The sequence below is a fragment of the Schistocerca piceifrons genome, chromosome 3 (genome assembly GCF_021461385.2).
Source record: "Schistocerca piceifrons isolate TAMUIC-IGC-003096 chromosome 3, iqSchPice1.1, whole genome shotgun sequence".
Taxonomy (NCBI): Eukaryota; Metazoa; Arthropoda; class Insecta; order Orthoptera; family Acrididae; genus Schistocerca; species Schistocerca piceifrons.
This window is the reverse complement of record NC_060140.1, coordinates 435,591,959-435,613,882: the sequence shown is the minus strand read 5'-3', so window position 1 is coordinate 435,613,882 and position 21,924 is coordinate 435,591,959. Positions and strand designations below refer to the sequence as shown.

The window sequence follows — 21,924 nt, the reverse complement described above, 5'->3', positions numbered from 1 at the left end:
ATAAAAAGGCTTACCAGCCATAACTGTAGGCACAAACAGGAAGCCCGCAACCAAACATATCAACTACTTTCATTGGCAAATCCAAGCCACTGGATGATGTGTGAAGACATACACCAAGGTCAGCACTTGCTGAAAGAGAAAATGTATTATGGCAATCTAACCAGAATTGTAAATTCAGTAACATACGAGAGGGGGGGGGACCCAAAAGAAACCAGACTTCGAGGACGCTGCCACTCGTAGATGTAGTGCAGGGTTCTCATGCTAGATGGTGTTAGTAGAGACCTTCCTGAAACAGCTGCGCAGAGCTGAACGTGCAAGTGTGGTATTGTGTTTCTCTGACTGTTGGCGGGTTACCTTTGCGAAGTCGTTATGGCAACTTTAAAAGAACAGAGAGAGCGTGTGAAATTTTGTTTCCTGCTTAAAAAAACTGCAATGGAGACACCAAACGCTTCAGGATGCTTTCCAGGACGACGCTATGAGCTGCACACAGGTTTTCGAGTGGTTTGGGCGCTTTAAATGTGGTGAGATGTGTGCTAAAGAGCAAGCTCGTTCTGGACACCCTTCAACATCGCAAAATGAGAACACTGAAAAGGTCCGCCAAAATATCAACGAGGATAGTCACCAAACGATCGACCAAATTTCAGCAGAGACAGGAATCAGTTGGAGCTCGTGCCAGCGGATTTTGAGTGGGGATTTGCAGGAGACGTGTTGCTGCTAAATTTGTGCCTTCTCACACAGGAGCAAAGAACCATCCGCATAAATGTGTGTCGGGACTTTAAACAGAGATTGCACGTGATCCAAACTTCTTGGACAGAGTCATTACAGGGGATGAGAGTTGGTGTTACGGGTATGACCCAGAAACTAAGCAAGTGTCAAGCCAGTGGAGGACTCCCAACTCTCCCAGACCAAAAAATGCAAGGCAAGTGAGGTCAAATGTGAAGACGATGATCATTGTCTTTTTTGATGTTCGTGGAATTGTGCATCGGGAATTCGTACCCCCTGGCCAGACTGTTAACCAGTACTTTTACTTGGATGTTTTAAGGCGTCTGCAAGAAGAGAGAACGCCCAGAACTTCGGCGATCAGGTGACTGGTTTCTGCATCACGGCAACGCTCCAGCACACACAGCCTGACGAGTGACCCACTATTTGGCATCTCAGATGGTCTGTCATTCCCCACACTCCATATTCGCTGGACCTAGCCCTTTGCGACCTTTTCCTATTTCCACAAATGAAAAAAACGCTAAAAGGGGAGTGTTATGACGATGTGGAGGCGGTAAAAACAGTTTCGCAAAGGGCACTGGACAATATCAAACTTGAAGAGTTCCAAACATGCTTCCAACAGTGGGAAAAGATACTTGACAAGTGCACTGCATGTAATGGAGAGTATTTTGAAGGTAACTTAAGTAATTTTGTAAAAAGGGTCATCAATGAATTTTTTATGACAAGAAGCCGGTTTCTTTTGAGTCCCCCCCTCGTACAGATCATCTCAGGCATTTAAGATCCATAATGATTTTGATATTTCTGTAATACATACGAACACAAGATAAATTATTGTATTTACCGGATAAGAAATTTTTTCCCAAATTTGTCAAAAAAAACAGGGTTGTCATACTCCCAGATTAAACCACTGCTGCCAAGGTCAACATTTTTATGTCGTTTAGTTGTGTGTATGGTATTTGTAGGGGTCATCTTATATTTAGAGAAGAAGCTTTGGGTACTGAGTTCAGGTGCACATTTATTTTGAATAATTTGGAAGGGTAGAGCTCAACAAATGATGATCACATTCCAACAGGATCAACACATGCCAGAAACTACACTGTTGTCCAAAATTAAAGCAACAAACTGCAATTTCCCCGTCTTGTGTCTAATTCATGGTATAATCATATAACATGTCAACTGATGTCTGTACAATCGTGTTTCTACATGGAATATGGCATTCCAGTCAGTGGATAACCACGTTAACGATAATGTCAGGGCACCTATCAAACGCTATAGTGTGTGCCACATCCACAATAGCTGTGTATACAGTCACAGGCTGGTCAGTATGGCACAAAGAAGGTCCCTACCAGACACTCTGCAGTGGAGAGCCATAAGAAGAATTGTAGCAGGACAGTCACAAACTGATGAGGCCCGAAGATTAATGTGAATCATTCTGTTGTTTCTCAGATGGGGCGAAAATGTAGAGAGACTGAAACAGTACCCCAAAGACCAGGGCAGGACCATCTACATGTGATATCAAAAAGAGAGGACAATTAATTGGCCATAAAGGCACAACGGTACTGCCCTAGTAGTGCACTGCAACTTGCTCTAAACTCTCAGCATTCACTGGACATGTCGTATTGTGATAACGATGTACAGAAGGCTTTGTTGGAGATCTTCTGTACATGTACCTCTGATGCATCTTCACAGAAGGGAACGTCTAGAGTGAAGTCATCAATGTGCCATCTGGACGGTCGAACGGTGAACCAATGTTCTCTTTGCAGATGAGTCCCGATTTGGTCTGGAGAGCGATTCTCAAAGCATTTGCATCTGGAGGAACATGATTTTGGGACCCAAACATTGTGGAAAAGAGACAGATATCGAGGAAAATCCTTAATGGTGTGAGCAAGGATTATGTTGACCATCAAACCCCTATTCGTGAAATTGTACAGGTGAATCGGCAAGGCTTATCTGTTGCTGGGTATCGTGACAAGATCTTGGGACCTTATGTGCGGTTGTTCCAAGGTGGTGTGGGCTCAGACTTTGTATTCATGGACAATAACACTCGACCCCTTAGAGAATGGGTGGTTGTTGTTTTCCTGGAAACAGAAGATGGCGTGACCTGCTCGTTCTCCCGATTTGAACGCCATAGATCATATGCGGGTCCACTAGGGAAACAGCATCACGTCGGCATCCACCAAACCCTCTCGAAGATCTGCGAGCCAGCTCTGCAGGGAGAATGGGTGTTATTGTCTCAACATAAAACTGATGACATCACTTACAGCATGCCCTGTCGTCGTCAGGCCTGTATTGGTGCTGGAAGTGGTCACATCAACCAGTTTCAGGAGTGTTTGTGCAAATCCATTACATTGGAAAAATTGACATTTTTGTCTACCATTATGCAAGTTGCAGTTGTTCATATTGTTTTTCTACTTTACTATCAAATGTTTACACTGTTTTGTGACAAAATAAATGTAGCCTTGCAAAATTTTCGTTTATTGCTTTAATTTTGGACACCAGTGTATGAACTAGCCACTACAACAGTCTGCTGCTGTGATTAAAATTTGACAGTTTTGTAAAACACACGAGGAAATTGCGTTAATTATCATCGTCTTAACTTCTGTTGTATTTGAACAGGTTTGCAATAAACCTTCTCATACCTCTATGGATACCATATTCTATGTTTGTTGCTCTTTAAGAAAAGGTAACATTCAAGAACGGAGATGTCCTTCAAAAAACGTTAGTTGATTCAGAACCCAGACCAGTATTTTATTTAGTTATAAGATACTCTTCTAATTTACTAAGTAGTGGATTGCAAATGAGAAATTTGGTCACTATTCACATATCGGAATACCACCAGGTAAAAATATTACCAGCTTTAGAACATAGTGACATTCAGTTGAAACAAGATGGAAAATTAATAGAAAATGAAATGTCTGATGAAGGAAACAAATCATATTAAACAGGCTGCAATTATTATCACGAGACTGTGCAAAAAGATGTCACTAAATTGTGGGACAAGCGAAAGTTCGAGAATGGTACTGCATTCTAATTGTGATCTTCATTTATCTATTAGTTGTTGCTGTTGTTACACATGATTTGCACATTTACTGCAGTCTGTTTTTTCACAGTTCCTCAAGCTCAGCACTACAGAATGATTGAAAGAACAGTGACATCAGTTTGGCCAAGAGCCAGGGTGATTTCAGAGTGGGGAGCAAGTGGCAAATTTTGTCATGTTGCCAACCAACTTTGGCTTTTTTCTTTTCTCCTGGGACATGTACCATACTCAACAATAGTACTAATTTCTGCAGGAGACAGTAAAAGTCTAGATAGTGGCCAGTGGCATACTTACGTATTTCTTGGTGCAATGTCGTCAACACTAACCATAACGTATGAAGACAATGAAATGGGGTGCATCAGGTGGTTCTACGAAACCAATAAGAGAGCAACGGGCATGTTTGGAAGCAAGAGACAATGTAACATTCTCGCATCATTATAGAAGCAAAATTCGATACATATTCGGGGAAAAAACAGTTGTGGTCTTAGGTCACACCCTAATGAGAGCCTCAGAAATAGAAACACATTCTGAAAAGAAATTTTAAAAAAAGCGAAATACTTTGGACAACAAAAACATAAATTTAACAGCTGTTCCATTAGGAGGAGGAGGGGGGGGGGGGTGATAGTGGCAGCACCAGTGGCAGCAATGATTAAAAATGATACTACATGCTGCAGTGTTAGAAAGCAAAAAAGGTACAAAAGAAAATATTCCAAAAATTAATGTAAACCATTTCTTTTTATTCGTTTTATTTCTTGTAGTATCATCAAAATGTAGACAATAAAATTGCGCAAGTCTAAAACAGGTATAATGTTAACTTTATGGCAGATACTTTGCCAATAAAACAGTTCGTAATCTGACTAATCAGAACATGTCAAAAATAAATTTTTTTCTCAATAAGTGCCTTGAATGGGGGGGTCGGGTCGTCTTATATTCAGAGTCATCCTACACTCGGGTAAACGTGGGATGTATTTTTAAAAGTTGCACCCAGCTAATAATCACATTAATATTATGATATTTATATTCACATCAACCACATCGTTTTTACCTCCTAAAATAAAACATACAGTATTTCAGTCCAGAGAGAGTTACAAAACATTTGCACAGCTAAACCACCCTCCCATACAAAGGCTAAACACACATGCCTCTATCAGCACAAATGAAAACACTTATGGAATGTATATAGATGTATACAGGGTGGTCCATTGATAGTAACCAGGCCAAATATCTCACAAAATAAGCATCAAATGAAAAAACTACAAAGAACGAAACTCGTTTAGCGTGAAGAGTGAAATCAGATGGCGCTATGGTTGGCCCGCTCAATGACACTGCCATATGTCAAATGGATATCAAGAGCGTTTTTTGTTTTTAAATAGAAACCCCCATTTTTATTACATATTCGTGTAGTACGTAAAGAAATATGAATGTTTTAGTTGGACCACTTTTTTCGCTTTGTGATAGATGGCGCTGTAATAGTCAAAAAACGTATAAGTACGTGGTATCACGTAACATTCTGCCAGTGCGGACGGTATTTGCTTCGTGATACATTACCTGTGCTAAAATGGACCATTTACCAATTGCGAAAAAGGTCGATATCGTGTTGATGTATGGCTACTGTGATCAAAATGCCCTATGGGCATGTGCTATGTATGCTGCTCGGTATCCTGGATGACATCATCCAAGTGTCCGGACGAATTGCCGGATAGTTAAGTTATTTAAGGAAACGGGAAGTATTCAGCCACATGAGAAACATCAACCACAACCTGCAACAAATGATGATGATGCCCAAGTAGGTGTTTTAGCTGCTGTCGAGGCAAATGCGCACATCAGTAGCAGACAAATTGCGCGAAAATCAGGAATCTCAAAAACATCGGTGTTAAGAATGCTACATCAACATCGATTACACCTGTACCATATTTCTATGCACCAGGAACCGCATGGCGATGACTTTAAACATCGTGTACAGTTCTGCCACTGGGCACAGGAGAAATTACGCGATGATGACAGATTTTTTGCACGCGTTCTATTTAGCGACGAAGCGTCATTCACCAACAGCGGTAACATAAACTGGCATAATATGCACTATTGGGCAATGGAAAATCCACAATGGCTGCGACAAGTGGAACATCAACCTTGGCGGGTTAATGTATGGTGCGGTGTTATGGGAGGAAGGATAATTGGCCCCCATTTTATCGATGGCAATCTGAATGGTGCAATGTATGCTGATTTCCTACCTAATGTTCTACCGATGTTACTACAAGATGTTTCACTGCATGACAGAATGGCGATGTACTTCCAACATGATGGATATCCAGCACATAGCTCGCATGCGGTTGAAGCGGATTGAATAGCATATTTCATGACAGGTGGATTGGTCGACGAAGCACCATACCATGGCGCGCACGTTCACCGGATCTGATGTCCCCAGATTTCTTTCTGTGGGGAAAGTTGAAGGATATTTGCTGTCGTGATCCTCCGACAACGCCTGACACCATGCGTCAGCGCATGTGCGAACATTACGAAAGGTGGACTACTCGCTGTTGAGAGGAATGTCGTTACACGTATTTCCAAATGCATTGAGGTTGACGGACATCATTTTGAGCATTTATTGCATCATTAATGTGATATTTACAGGTAATCACGCTGTAACAGCATGCGTTCCCAGAAATGATAAGTTCACAAAGGTACATGTATCACATTGGAACAACCGAAATAAAATGTTCAAACGTACCTCCGTACCCATATAACATTACAAGCAATTTTTTTTTTTTTTTCAGGAACTGGTTGTTGCAGCTCCACTAAAGACTTTTCCAGTAAATCAGGGTTACAGTGACAAGTTATTTTATCAGCAGCTGGAAAGACAAGAATTTACTTCAGCAGCTTGGCTCTGGATCCAAGTCCCCAACATCACTACCTTTCAGTTTTGGCTCTTGAGGAGTAATGTACTGCTATTCCTGCACACCTCACTGAATGCAGAATGATTTAAGTGTCAGGAAGTCGTTTCTGAAAGTATTTGTATGGAGTGTAGCCATGTATGGAAGTGAAACGTGGACGATAAATAGTTTAGACAAGAAGAGAATAGAAGCTTTCAAAATGTGGTGCTACAGAAGAATGCTGAAGATTAGCTGGGTAGATCACATAACTAATGAGGAGGTACTGAATAGAATTGGGGAGAAGAGGAGCTTGTGGCACAACTTGACTAGAAGAAGGGATCGGTTGGTAGGGCATATTCTGAGGCATCAAGGGATCACCAGTTTAGTATTGGAGGGCAGCGTGGAGGGTAAAAATCATAGAGGGAGACCAAGAGATGAATACACTAAGCAGATTCAGAAGGATGTAGGCTGCAGTAGGTACTGGGAGATGAAGAAGCTTGCACAGGATAGAGTAACATGGAGAGCTGCATCAAACCAGTCTCAGGACTGAGGACCACAACAACAACAGTTAATTTGTTGTTTATAGTGCATAGGTACATCATCAGATGATAGGTGAAAGCCATACACACATGCCAAGGCGCCTAAGTTTAAAAAATGTCAATCAACCTTTAACAAGCTGACCGCCGCACACTCAGCCCTTCCGTGACGGGTGTTTCACTGTGATGCCAGGCACATGGCGTCTGGCATGAGGCTCTGATGTGGCCAAACGGCATTGGACTTGTGGTTGTGTTGCGTCATTAAAGATGGCAATAGCAACACAGTGTAGCTTAGGAATGAACGAGCTTGTCTCGTGTAACTTCAACTTCTCAGTGCTTATCTTGTAAAGTGTGTCTCATGAGAATCTCAGTAATGTAAGCATGCTTTTAGTGTCACTATTCTCCTGAACTGAGTCACAGGACAGTAGGCTCAGATGACTTGTGGAATGGACAAATAGGCAGTCATAAATGGGTGCGGCCTCCTACTGACAGTGAAATCATACATGCAATCTAGTAGAACAACACAGAAGAAAAATTCATTAATTTCATGTGAGCTCTGTCTGTTCAGCACAAGTAGGCAAAATCTGCATGCATCAAACTCAGTGCAATATATAGTGATGGCAACAAAGAAAGCACGAGTCTGGGAATATTGTCCATATGTCTAAAAATAATGTGTGATTTTGTATTTGTTCCTTGTATATTATTTTCATAAAATTAATGCAGTGGGTACAATTCAAGGCAGTAAGAAAACAACTGGTAGAGCTTCCTCTTTGCATCTTATAATTTAGTGCAGTTATGACTAATAATGTCTATTGGTAACTCGTTTTCTGGCAGAAAGAGATTTTAGTGTGTGTAAGGAGGTGAGGGGTTAAAGCACATCATTGTGTTGTCATAAATATTTCAATAAATATGTATTAAATTGGCTTTCTTTGTAGTAAACACATGTAACAGCTTTCTCTGCTCTATTTTTATGTATGCTACATGTAAATTGCATTCAGACAGTTAGTTCTGCTTTAGAAGTTGTTTAGGACATGAAGCACTATTAAGATGAGTCATATGTTGAAGATGTACATTTTAGACATACATCTTAAATAATTAAAATTAACACACTGTGCTTAATAAATAAAACTTTTGAAGTAGTCATCCATTTTGTAAGGGTAACAAATATTAGCAATTACTGAAGTTTTCAAATTCTTCAAGCTAACATAGATTGAATGTATCTGGAAACTTAAAGCTGTTGCAGCACAAAGGCAATTTGAAGTTGAAGGTTGTACTGGTACGACTTATTGCCATCATATAAAAACTGAAAATTTGAAGTTGTATAAAACAAAAAATAGGCATAGGAAACTTGTGCATATAGTGTCATACTGAACACCATCATTAACAGATGTTTCTTCTACATAAATACTCTTTAGAAAAAATGTGATTATGTTACCATTGCCAATATTTTCTCAGGTTTCTGCAAGTGGTTTCATTACAGGTGCCCCAAAACAATGAATACATTCTTTGAAATTGTGTATCTCCTGAATTAATAAAATTGAAAATTTCTTGTTATTGTTTATATAAGGTGGTAAATGCTCAAAATCACTACCTTCCACCGCTATGCATCATCAACGATGGCTTGGAACTAAGCAGCATCACAAACCTGTTGAATTTGCTTTTGTAAATCATCCATTCTTTGTGGTTTTGCTCTGTACACTGTGGTCTTCACAACATTCCAAAGATAGAAGTCTAGAGAGCTTAAAGTTGAAAGTGGGGTGGCACTCCATCCTATTAGAGCAATAGTCTTCATTGACAAAAATGTCATTAAGACATGGAGTTCTCATGTGCAACTTTCCTACGTAATAGTCACTTGTGAAAGTCATTTCAAAGAAATACAGCCAGATTAACCCTCTCGATGGCACACTCCTAGTAGATTAGCATTCCTTTCTTTGACTATGAATGGGTTTTTGGTAGGGTATAATGCGCAATTGTGGCAATTGATTATTCCATTAAGTTTAAAGGTTCCTTCATTTGACCAAACAAATCATATACATTCATTCTCTTCATACGTGTTTCAACAAAATTCAATTCGGCTATCAGGATCATTCTCATTCGGAGCAAGGAGAAATGTCAGAATGTAAAGCTTCCACCTCAAGAGTCCACAAAATTCTGGGAACAGTTGTTATACTGACTGTTGAACATCTTTCTTCCACTACATTCCTTCGCAACATACACCATTCCAGCAACTTCAAACTTGTCTCAGATTCTATCAGCTGTGGACTATGAAAGTAGTTATGTTCCAGATTCAATTCTCCAACGTTGCTGATCCTCACAGTCTCCGTTTTCCAGTAATACTTTAGCACCCACTTCCATTCTTCAAACAATAATGCTGTTTATTTCCAGTCCTGCTACAAATGAAAGCATCTCTCTGTTTCTCACTGTCTTAGTTTCAAAGAGTGTATGTGTCATTTTTGAACACACTGTAATGCGATTGCTTTTACTGCAGGAGTTTATGATGTTCCACAAAATTCAACAAATATTAATCAAGAGACTGGAGTGTACAGTACGTTTAGTACACTGTCCTGATGGATGATTAACAGTGCGAGACATGTGGTAGAAGGTTCTTAATGTCAGTTTCCAAAGTAAACCCAATTTTTTCATACATGCGTGTGTCTGCTTCAGTTTATCAGTAGTTCATTTTGTCAATTATTCCTTCAGTGAAACATAAGTTTCTCGATTTCACCCCAACTTATTATGCACACCCAAACAAGGACTGACTTGTCTTTGTAATTTTGACTGGAATTACTGTACATCTATGGACTGCAGATGTATGTTTGATGTAAAGTTACTGAACTTCATTTTCAAATTGTGTTCCAAAAACAACTATTTTTTAATGAAAAACATCCTATAATGAATAGTATTACATACAGACATATTATTTTTAGCCTTAAAAGCTGTCTTTATAAGTTAGAAAATTTTGAAAAGCACCAACAATAAAATCCCAAGTATACTCCTGCATTGGACTGACTAAAATATCCTGAAACCTGAAGTCAATTTTTAGCTTCTGTGTATCTCTGAAGTCTAACCATGTATTTCACAACAGTTCGTGGAGGAGCTAGCTAGAACACAGTGGATTTATTTATCTTGTAGCAATGGCGAGCAGTTGTCGCTCAGCTCACAAACTATCGTCACCTTTAGTGTCTAATGAAGTAACATTACATTCTTCTTCACTATCTGAGCTGCTAAATTCAATGTCAGACTCAAGATGACTATAGTAATCCATTTTCAAAGCACTGCCTGGACATCAATATACACTATATGATCAAAAGTATCTGGACACCCGGCGGAAAGTGACTTACTAGTTCGTGGCGCCCTCCATTGGTAAATGCTGGAATTCAATATGGTGTTGGCCTCCTCTTAACATTGATGACTGCTTCCACTCTCAAAGGCATATGTTCAGTCAGGTGCTGGAAAGTTTCTTGAGGAATGGCAGCCCATTCTTCGCGGAGTGCTGCACTGAGGAGAGGTATTGATGTCAGTCAGTGAGGCCTGGCACGAAGTCGGTATTCTAAACATCCCAAAGGTGTTCTATAGGATGCAGGTCAGGACTCAGTGCACGCCAGTCCATTACAGGGATGTGATTGTCCTGTAACCACTCCGGCACAGGCTGTGCATTATGAACAGGTGCTAGATCGTGTTGAAGGATGCAGTCGCCATCCCTGAATTGCTCTTCAACAGTGGGAAGCAAGAGGGTGCTTATAACATCAATGTAGGGCTGTGCTGTGATAGTGCCATGCAAAACAACAAGGGGTGCTGGCCCCCTCCATGAAAAACACAACCACACCATAACACCACCACCTCCGAATTTTACTGTTGGTGCTACACACACTGGCAGATGACGTTCACCGGGCATTCGCCATAACCACATCCTGCCATCAGATCGCCACATTGTGTATCGTGATTCATCACTCCACACAGTGTTTTTCCATTGTTCAATCGTCCAATGTCTACGCTCCTTGCACCAACCAAGGTGTCGTTTGGCATTTACCAGCGTGATGTGTGGCTTATGAGCAGCCACTTGACCATGAAATCCAAGTTTTCTAACCTCCTGCGCAACTTACATAGTGCTTGCAGTGGATCCTGATGCAGTTTTGGAATTCCTGTGTGATGGTCTGGATAGATGTCTGCCTATTACACATTACAACCCTCTTCAAGTGCTGACAGTCTCTGCTAGTCAACAGACAAGGTCGGCCAGTACGCTTTTGTGCTGTACGTGTCCCTTCAAGTTTCCACTTGACTATCACATCAGAAACAGTGGTCCAAGGGATGTTAGGAGTGTGGAAATCTCACGTGCAGACATATGACACAAATGACACCCAATCACCTGACCACATTTGAAGTCTGTGAGTTCCGCGGAGCACCCCATTCTGCTCTCTCACGATGTCTACCTGGCAATAGGTGGCAGCACAGTGCACCTAATATGGAAAATGTATGTTTTTGGGAGTGTCCAGATACTTTTGATCACACAGTGTAGTAGAGAGACTGAAAGTGCACATTTTGTTGTCCAGTATCTCAAGCTGCACACAGTAAATATAATATCTAGTGGCAAACACGATAGCCACGCTACAAATGTAGTACCAGTGCTATCCAGCAGCCGAACATTTAACAATCAGTGCTGAAATGAATATAAGTGGGGTCCCCCCCCCCCCCCCCCCCCCACCTCTCCGTGAAGGTCCCTTCTCGAGGCACTTGGATATACTCACAATTTTAAGTTTCTGTCAAAATAATAAAAACAAGATAACTAGGGAGTTCTATGTAAGGGGTTAAAAACACACTATTTGATCAAAAATAACTGGACCCCTACTAGTGGACATTAATATGCGGCGTGTCCACACTGTCTCTTTATAACAGCTTGAACTCTGCATTCAGTGAGGTGTGCAGGAATAGCAGTACATTACTCCTCAAGAGCCAAAACTGAAAGGTAGTGATGTTGGGGACTTGGATCCAGAGCCAAGCTGATGTTCTAACTCCACTCAAAGGTCCACTGGGTTCAAGTGGGGAATCTGGGCAGGCCAGACCATTTCCGGAATGTTACCGTACACAAACTATTGTCTTACAGATGTCGCATTATGACAGGGCGCATTGTCATGCTGCTACAATAATCTCCAAACTGTTCCTCTATTGTACACACTATTGTAAAATATGTTCATATCCTTCTACATGTTGTGATCTCAAAATGGCTCTGAGCACTATGGGACTTAACTTTTGAGGTCATCACTCCTGTTATGTTCTCTTAACTGGAATAAAGGGACAACACCCACACCATCTCCCTCATATTTCACAGATGGCAGGTAACATTTCCAGGAATTTGCTAAGCCCAAACCCTTCCATTAGACTGCCACAATGCACACTGTGCTTCATCACTCTAAATCACTAATGTCCAGCCATCCACAATGTCCACAGTGGCATCACTCTTGACAGCACCTCAAGCTTTGCTTAGCATTGTCTACGGAAATGAGTGGCTTATGACAAACTGCTTAACCATTGTACCCCATTCTTTTTAACTCCTTGTGCACAGCATTGTGCTAGCTGGACTCGGGTAGCATTTTGGAAGTTGAGAAATTCCTTCCACTAACTCCATCCAATTTTTTACAACCACTCTCCTCAGTGCTCAAGGGTCCTGCCCATCAGTATGTCAGGGCTAGCTCTGATTGTTCCTTCATGTTTCCACTTCACAACTACATTTTAACATGTCATTTTGGTGGCTTTGGAAGGATTTAAATGTCCACAATGGATTTCTTACTCAGATGACTTCCAGTGACTAGTCCATGTTCAAATTCACCATGCTCTCCCATTCTGCTGTTACCATTATCCTACTGCCACGACACTAGTCCCTGCCTCCTCTTGTACTGATGGGTCTGCCTCTTATTACATCGAGTGATCAATTCCACATTACACAGGGGTATCTGGATACTTTTGATAAGATACTGTAAGAGACATCTAATAAAAAAAATTATTAAACTTCGTTAACAGCTGCATAAATTATTTGTGTGTTATTTATTTGATTTGGTCTTACTGAGCAAAACCTGTTCCGTTCATCTTTGTAATCAAAACAAAAACAAATCAGTGTAAAAGGAAAATAAAATGTATTTGTTTTCTTTATTTTCTGGAACATAGGACATGGCATGAATATGCAGGCTAGGGCATCATTACAGAATTATTTTTGGCCAAAAATTCACCAACACACAACACAATGTGGTAAGTGTTTTATCGTGGTACAAAAACTGTCAATTGTTATGCCACAAATTCACACGTAACTGCTTCACACAAACAGCATTGAAATTTTAGCTAGTACTCTTTATTGATTGTGTCAGCTTGTGGCAAGAGAACACGGTGCACTATACTGTTAAAATCAAAGAACACAGTGCACATAACCTTCACATTTGACCGCACTTGTCAATCGTTTTTAGGTCTTGATAATCCAGAATGCTTCCACTGGGATGATTGAGTCTTTTAGTTTCAACATCATATGGTTGTTTTAAGAAGTTTGGCATTGTTTCTGGGTTTATGTAGCGACTTCTGACCGGTTTGCATTTGCTGATACTTTTGTTCGAAATCAAACCTGTGAAACAAATTTACCCAGAACGTCTGCCCGTGGCATGATCCAACTGTTATCCCAGCATCAAAAGCAGCTTCGATTGTGATTCAGCGCTCGCTCACACCTGTATTCATTTCTTTCACCTTTTCTGCAATTTCATCAATTGATGTGCTGGGGCATCCAGGTTGCTCATCACCTTCAGAATACTTATATCACTCGTACACCCTTTTTTTTACTAATAGCAGACTCACCAAAAGCAATATTTAAGATTTCTCTGCTCTTACACAGGGTTTATATGCAGACAAGGAAAAAATATTCCCGGTTAAAAATACACTTTCGCCCGGGTGAAAACACACTTTTTCCGTGTTAAGTGACAGTATATTTTCCCTCAGAACTGCAAACTTATCAATCCTTGGAATGGTTATGGTTTTATACACAGGCGTAGAATTTCCCAGCACTTTAGAAAACAAAACTCAGGGAAAAAGATACATTTTGGAAATATCTTTGATGTACAGCAACATGTACGCTGCTTATTTTCGTATTACGAAAGTATACATTGGAATTCCACCACACACTGCATGTTGCTCTCTGAATCATTGAAATGGAGAGTGCGATGTGCTTTTGTAAGCCAGTCATAGCTCATGTCACGTGATCTCGCCAGCCGATGACAGCGGATAGTCAGAGCATAGGACACGTGATGTAGTCAGGCAACAGCAACATCACTGTTAAGTAGCACGAACACACAAACAGGGAAAGTTAAGAGTTTGAATTAATATACATAGTATTGCTACAAGAAAAGAAAAGCTTTCACATATAATATTGGTCTCTAAGGTTAATAAGCTGCAAGGGAAGCTAAGCTTTCGCATATAATGTTGATCTTTTTTGCACGTGTTACACTTTAAGATATGTCACACAAATGTGCCAGTAAAATTTTTAATAATGATAGAAATGTGTGATCTTCAGGGTTCGAAATTCTTCTAAATGGCTCGTCATCAAAGAGTCCATTTTTACATCAGAGTCAAACGCTCTGTGATTAAGAAATTCATGGTACATTCTCGCAAATAGTTCAACTTATAGTAAAAGGATATTTACTTTGAAAGTAACGCTTTTCAAACCACCATTCGCAATATTTTCCCGCAACCTGTTAGAAATAGGTTTGTTTCAGCAGTTGCCAGAGAGCACAGATAACAGGTGACACCGCTCTTGCGCAGCTACCATGACATAGGAAGTCCATAAGTACGTACGTGTAAAACATTGAAAGATCATACTTTATGTCATACAAGAAACAAGACATCAGAGGATACTCCAAGAGCATCGGAATTTTGTGAACCATACTAAGATGTGCACATTTAAATTCCATACTGCATTTCCAGTGCACATTCGTATGTCCAGATTCCCAATGAAGTAGACCTCCCCCTGATATTCAGCTTTTCAGTGTGGTTTTCGGGATGTAAATTTTCTTGGAGCACCGGTACTGTATTATATCATGTTTGGTTCTTTATTATGGCATAATGCCATACGTGCTAGAAGACGAAAATGTGCACTGGAAATGCAGCGAACAGTTGAAACTAGCCAGTACTGTGGAATTAAACATTTCATTTCAAATACATTGACAGGCTCTGCGGAAAAGGTTAATAAAAGTTAAATTTGTTTAGCAAACAGACAAAAATAACTTCATTGTTCTGCAAGGCGATTAATGCTTAACTGTCAGAAAGGTGGAAATAAAATAAAATCTGAAACTAATAACATATTTTAGCCTTCCATAGTTATGTGAATGTATTTTAATTCACTTGATAGCTCCCAGCCACAGATATCCGTTTTGTTTTCATTTTACGTGAGAGTAAACGAAAGGGAGACAGCAAAATTACTAAATGTAAAAACGGGTCACGTGGAGACTATCCACTATAACTCAGACTGCTCTGCAAATCAGCCCTGGATCTGCGATATTTGGTAACCAGGTCAATACTAAAAAAATCGAATTTTCAAAAATATGTTCATCTTGTAGCGTACATCTTTCTGAAAAGTCTGAAACATAAAACATATGGGTTTGAGGAAATATAACATGTTATTTGGTCTTAATTGTGCCAAAGTGCAGTGCCACGCCTCTTCATACAGCATTCTTCTATCGCACGTCACTGTATTTCATTCTGTGGAATTGAAACGTGTATATTTTGTACTGGATGCCATCAAACTATATTCAGGACAGTGGAAATTAAAATATCCTGTGGTGCCTCTCGTGCTCCCAGTCACCAGGTTTGACATCCTGCCCCTTGCTGTTTTGTGCAACAAAATTAAATATAGGATACATAAAACCAATAAAGACAAAAGACAAGCAAGAAAGTACACATTTCTTCAGTCCTTAGATCCTAGCATTTTTTCTCTCTAATCTTGCTACAGCTTTACATGGCATGCTTTCCTTTCTGCGAAAGAATCTATTACGGTACCTCATCAAAGTTCATCAAATGTTTTGCTACATGAAAAATCGAAATGTCGTTATCTAATACTGAAAAAGCTGTTAATATAAATATTACCCATGACTGGTGTGGTTTCTCGATCTCATTACGTCTATTTTGTCACTGTCTGCTAGATAAAACAAAATAGGCCTTTCTAATATTGCAGAAATTTTGTAACACACACCAAATAAACGAGACCGTTTTGGCGCAAATGGTCATTTTTATAACACAAAAGAATATAATTCACTAAGTACCAATATCCAATGACTATTATGCCTACTACAAGCAAAAAGCTTTATGTTAGGAAATAGTTTCACATTTCATTCATGCGCACCAGTTTCTCAAGCATAAGATCAAAAAGCAATCGTCACCAATTCTGTAGCTATTCCTGCCATTGTCAAAATTTGTTCACCGATTAACTTCACTAACCTTGCCGGAATCACAGGTTTAGCTATCCTGCTATTATTCTCCGGTTAGGCGTTATTACGTGTTCGTACAAGACGTTTTCCGTGGTACTTCCAGAATAGAACTTAAGCAGCTGCTAGCTGGAGTCTGTACAACTGGTCCTTACTAGTGTAGCGATCTGGCCAAATATTTTCTGTCAAAATTTCATTTTCTTGGGTACACTGAAAAGATAAAACGTAATCTTTCTCACCTGTTATTCCTATGTTAGTCGTTTATTTCCATTCTAGTAGTCTGAATCTATGGATTTCGCTAGTAACTATAACAAGGTTGATCATTCACAAACCCAATCAACCACATAATCAGATTGGCATTCATCCGTTCGGCTTTATTCCGCTCAGCTCGTATAGCCTCGTCCCCTTCTGTCTGCAGAAAGTTTATTTCTAGATGCGACGAGTATTCTCCTGACAGACACATCATGTACACTATGCGCGCATTCAAAAATAACTTATGATCCATTCAGAAATCAACTTAAAATGTGTTCAAAAACCAACAGGGATGCGTTTCAAAATCATATGAATAATCGAGAGACCAACGTGCGCCGGATGCTAGGCGCTTTGTGAAACAAGTTTTTTTTTCCTCAAGAATAAGAATTTGTCACCCCCTTTTCCCAGTAGCAACTAGCTGCTTGCTGCAACTGCTTGCACAGCCAACAGACACATGCCTATAGCCAGAAGCAGGAGAATCTACTATTCAAACACGACTCAACTGTACATGTGCATGAGCCCGCTCATAACTGCTAAAACGAATTTAACCCTTAACTACTAGGAACACAATTACTATGGAGAGGTCTCACAGACTCCATTTTTCTATTTTGTATATCAAACCAGAATTTTGCAGAAGATATATAGTTTCTTGAGTTCCTGTCATTCATTACACTTCTTAGAGGTGGCCTTTGTAGAAATTTGATTTTTTTTTTTAAACAATGCAGTATTTTAAACATTTCGACAATTAAAACAAAGCAAAATCTGGAGTATATTTTTATTTTAGGAGTTACGAAAATAACAGCAAATAGTTAGCTCTCTACTCACACACAGATTTTCATCAGAGGGATTATATTACAAATTGGCAATATAACTAGGTGGAAAAATCCAACATAACTTACGATAAATTGTGTGTGAAGTCAGCTTTCAGTTTATGACTCATCTTTGCAATGTAGAGCGAATACTTCAGTCCATAAGTCTACGAATGGAGAAACTTTGCCACATTTTACTTCTAATATTACAAGTAAAAACTAAATACTTGTTCTCATGAGTCACTGAATCATACTTTAGTCAATTTCCACCTGTGAACACTTCACGCAGACCTTCCTGGAACACTCCAAACAAATAGGAACACCACACTGTTGACATCGATGAGGAGGGCAAAAAGCACACGTTTTTCTATTTTCGAATCCTTCTTTCAGTGTCTGAGGCTCATCTTGTAAGTGAAGTATACTTCTGATGGTGTCACTTAACTCTTGTGGCAAGCGCCCAATAGAAATTCTACGCTTCATATGAGGTTCAACTAGGTCTCTTGCTAGAGTCTTCATGAAGCTCAATTTTGTCATTACCTCTGCCTTTGGATAAGCTTGATGTACCACATAACAATTTACATGGCAAGCAACAACTACTAATTTTGTCTGGCGGCTTGACGAATAAACTGCACACCACTGGTCGAGACAGTCCACACCACCTTTTGTTGTGTTATAAAACAGGATGATCTCAGGTTTTCCTGATTCAGGATCATTTTTTACTGAATGATGCATAGAAGAAATCAGTATTGCAGCTTTGGACTTCTTGGGCATGAAGGAAACCAGAGTCGTGTCTTCTGTAAAACCGTAAACAGATGTCTTCACACCACGTTTCTTATTAGGTGAGAAGTTCTGTGGGCTCTCCTTTTTGTTCTTTCTCAGCGTACCAATGTATGTGAGACCTTTTTTTGAAAGTTCATTGACTAGTTCTACTGATGAGTACAGGTTGTCGCCTGTAACATTTCTCCTTGTGTTTTCAATGGGTTTCACCAATCGAAGAACAGCCTGTGTGGGAACACTGTGACCTTTCTCATGGCTATGAAGGGTGTGACCGTCGCTGCCTTTTCCAGAATATATGTATGCATTGTACAAGTAATTTGACAAGCGTCAGTCAAACACTGAACTTTCAGGCCATACTTTGCCGGTTTGTTTGGCATGTACATTCTAAACCCACACCTTCCACGAAAAGGAACAAGCATTTCATCGACAAACTGTTGCACCTACAGAGTAGCAAAGTTGACTGTTTTCGATGAAACGCAAAAAGATTTGTGAAATTGCTGCTGCTTTGTCTATTTTCTTTCTTTCCACCTGATCATCAGGATTGTCAAATCGTAATGCAGACAATAAAAACAGAAATCTTTCTTTGCTAACAGTGCATCTGTAAACATATCTGCCTGTTCTATCGGCTGCAAACAAGCTGTAAACAGACAGGTTCCCCGACTTGAAAATGGCTGAAAACACTAATAGACAAATTAGATCCCTCAATTCAATGACATCAACATCTTGTAAATAGGATAAGCAATCGTTAGAATACTGTGCTCTAAGCTTAGATATTTTCAGATTTGTCCATCGAATGATTTCGTCTAGAATGTCAGGTGTAAAGAACAGTTTCCATACCTCCAAAACAGCAGGGTTTTCTCCAAGACTTTTCGCCATCTGTCACAGTCCAGGAAGCTGCAAGACGATGTTGTGTTGCTTGGTTCTTACGTTAGCAGGTGGCTGCTTTTTTCTCCATCTATTCTTACCGAATAAGTAAGCTCCATCGTCATCAGCTGTCACATCTTCATCACTTTCAGTTTCCTGCTCTGAATTAGCGTCATGATCACGAAATATCTCAAAATCAGGGTCATTATCACTGTCATCAAAGTCTTAATCTGAAGATTCAATGGGGTGATCCTGAACATCCACATCTGTCTCACATAACACACATTGCATAGAAGGCCCAGCTTTCCCCGCCATGGAGAAACAGTAGCATGCAACAAAAACGCGGCACGCAAACACTATGGTACATCTGCGAGACCTCTCAAGGCTAGTAATTACGAAACAACGAGCAGCAACAATGCAAGAATGCTGGCACGTGTAGCTTGACAGCCAATAGGAAGGTACACGGCAGAGTCCATTTGGCTTTACAGGAATGTGAGAAATATCTAGACACAAAAATTAGTAGCGGTCTGAGAGACGGTCGATAGTAGTTCAGGGTTAATGTAAACGGTTGTGACTTCACGCTCATCAGAGGCAATTTGTTGTTATGAAGCACTCCATAGTCTTCCTAAAACCTCTGACACATTTTGCTGTTGGCAGACGCTTGCATGAGCACTGTGTGTCGTTGCTGTATATGGCACATTTCCTTTGCAATTTAAGTTATTTTCGTTTTTTCTCCCGTTTATATTTTATTATTGAAGTATTATTCTGCAGTAGCAGGATACAGTAAATATCCTTTATTGGAGTATCGGTTCTTACCAGTCAAAATTACAAAAATTTATAAGAAAACTAAAACAATGAAAAATTCCCGGGTTTTTCCCAGTTTTCTCCCGGATGAAAAAAATCCCGGATCTCCCGGTGTCCCAAGTCGTATACACCCTGTTACAGCAAAATTTAATACAAATTTTCTGATCCATTTCTATGACAAATAATCAACGGTGCTACCAAAACACATGTAACCTTTTTGACAGCTGACAACAGACTAGATAGTTGATATGGATAACATTCTACACATAATTTTCTGATATATTTATCAACACAATGCCAAACATGCCATGCAAGATGGACTAAATGCAACATGAGAAATTACTAATTCTTTCTTCATTACATTTTGAACACTCCTCATATAATAATAACTATTGCCTTTCAATGCAGCCCATCAAAGAAAGCTTCTACCTCTTGATGGGAACACAATGTAAGAATAGGACTTGAATTGTGTAGAATAATTGCACTACAAGGCACTGAAAATAACATTGGAATACACACATCAGTTTAAGAGCAGTTATTAGATGAACATTCATTTTGTTCTACATTTGTAGTAGATAAATGACTCCCAACTTATGACTTCCATTCCTATGTTAATATAATTTACTTGATAACATTGTATTTCAGAAGAAAACAATCAGCTTTTATATTCTGTGCACAGTTAACTTATCCATCTAAAAATAAATACTGCATGGATGTATCTGCATATTGTATCGCCACTGATTTAAAGCAGTGCCGCAGAATGGCTGGTACAAGGTTGTGAAACAACCTGTAGAAGCATCTTGTGACATAGCTAGGTAGGCAGAGTGGGACTCACTACCTCGCTCAAAAGTTTACCAGCAGGTACAGCCACGGCCATTGACGACATCAAGTTCCTGCTGAGTAAGCATTCTTGACTCTTCACTCACTGCAGTACTGAGGAACTCATACCACAGCTTCATGCGCAAAAAACTCTATAGCAGGAATCAGCCAGCCCTTAATTTTTTTTTTTTTATCTGGACATTGGAACAGCACTGGTGAAGTTAAAAATATTTATTTATGTTGCTATTTGATGATTACATCTCTTCAGTTTTGACACAAATAGGAAATCAATTGTATGTAATAGAGAACATGTCCAAACGTCCAGCTCTGCCCAAAAATACCACCACATACAAAAATTATTAATTGCTTTATGCGGTTCCTTAGCTAAGATTTCATTATCATTCAACAACTTAGAAAACATAGGAATCTGCCCAGAAATGGTCATCTGAATAATGATGTGATGTAATATATAAAAACATCACAAAGAAATGAACGAAAAGAAATTAAAGCTTTGACACATTAGATTACCTTCGTAACTTTCCATTTATCACATTCAGCAGCTTAAAGTTTTCTTTTGTGTTGTGTGTTTTGAAGTGGGGCTCAGTTGCTTTTGTCCTCCTTTAAAATTGAAGATCGTAACTTAGAAAGTGACAATGAGATGGTGCGTACACCATTCTCCCTCTCCCCTTTGTCATTAGACAGTATTTCTGTTATTTTTGACTTTGAGCTTTCACATCATACTAGTAAAAATTTGCAAAAAAGCTTCTTGTACAATGTAATGGTTTTCACAATTTTATTCCAAATCTACATCTTTTGGAAGGAATTTATTGCTTATGGAATAATTTGTTTTTAAGCACAAGGAGACTTTCAGCTACACTTCATTAACAATGGTATTTACTTTGTAAATACAATGTGTTGTCTGCAGAGAATCACCTAGTGACTTCTTTATAAGAGACTTGAAGAGACATAATGTAAGAAAACAGTCAT

General features: G+C 39.5%; 1 protein-coding gene across 1 annotated transcript in view; it reads right to left on the bottom strand.

Moving 5' to 3' along the window:
• Window positions 1-21,924, bottom strand: part of LOC124789320 (chitobiosyldiphosphodolichol beta-mannosyltransferase) — an 86,428-nt gene that overhangs the window by 407 nt on the left and 64,097 nt on the right. Inside the window, exon 5 of the mRNA XM_047256635.1 lies at window positions 15-129. Coding sequence (XP_047112591.1) covers window positions 15-129 — 115 coding nt within the window. The remainder of the gene's footprint in view (window positions 1-14; window positions 130-21,924) is intronic.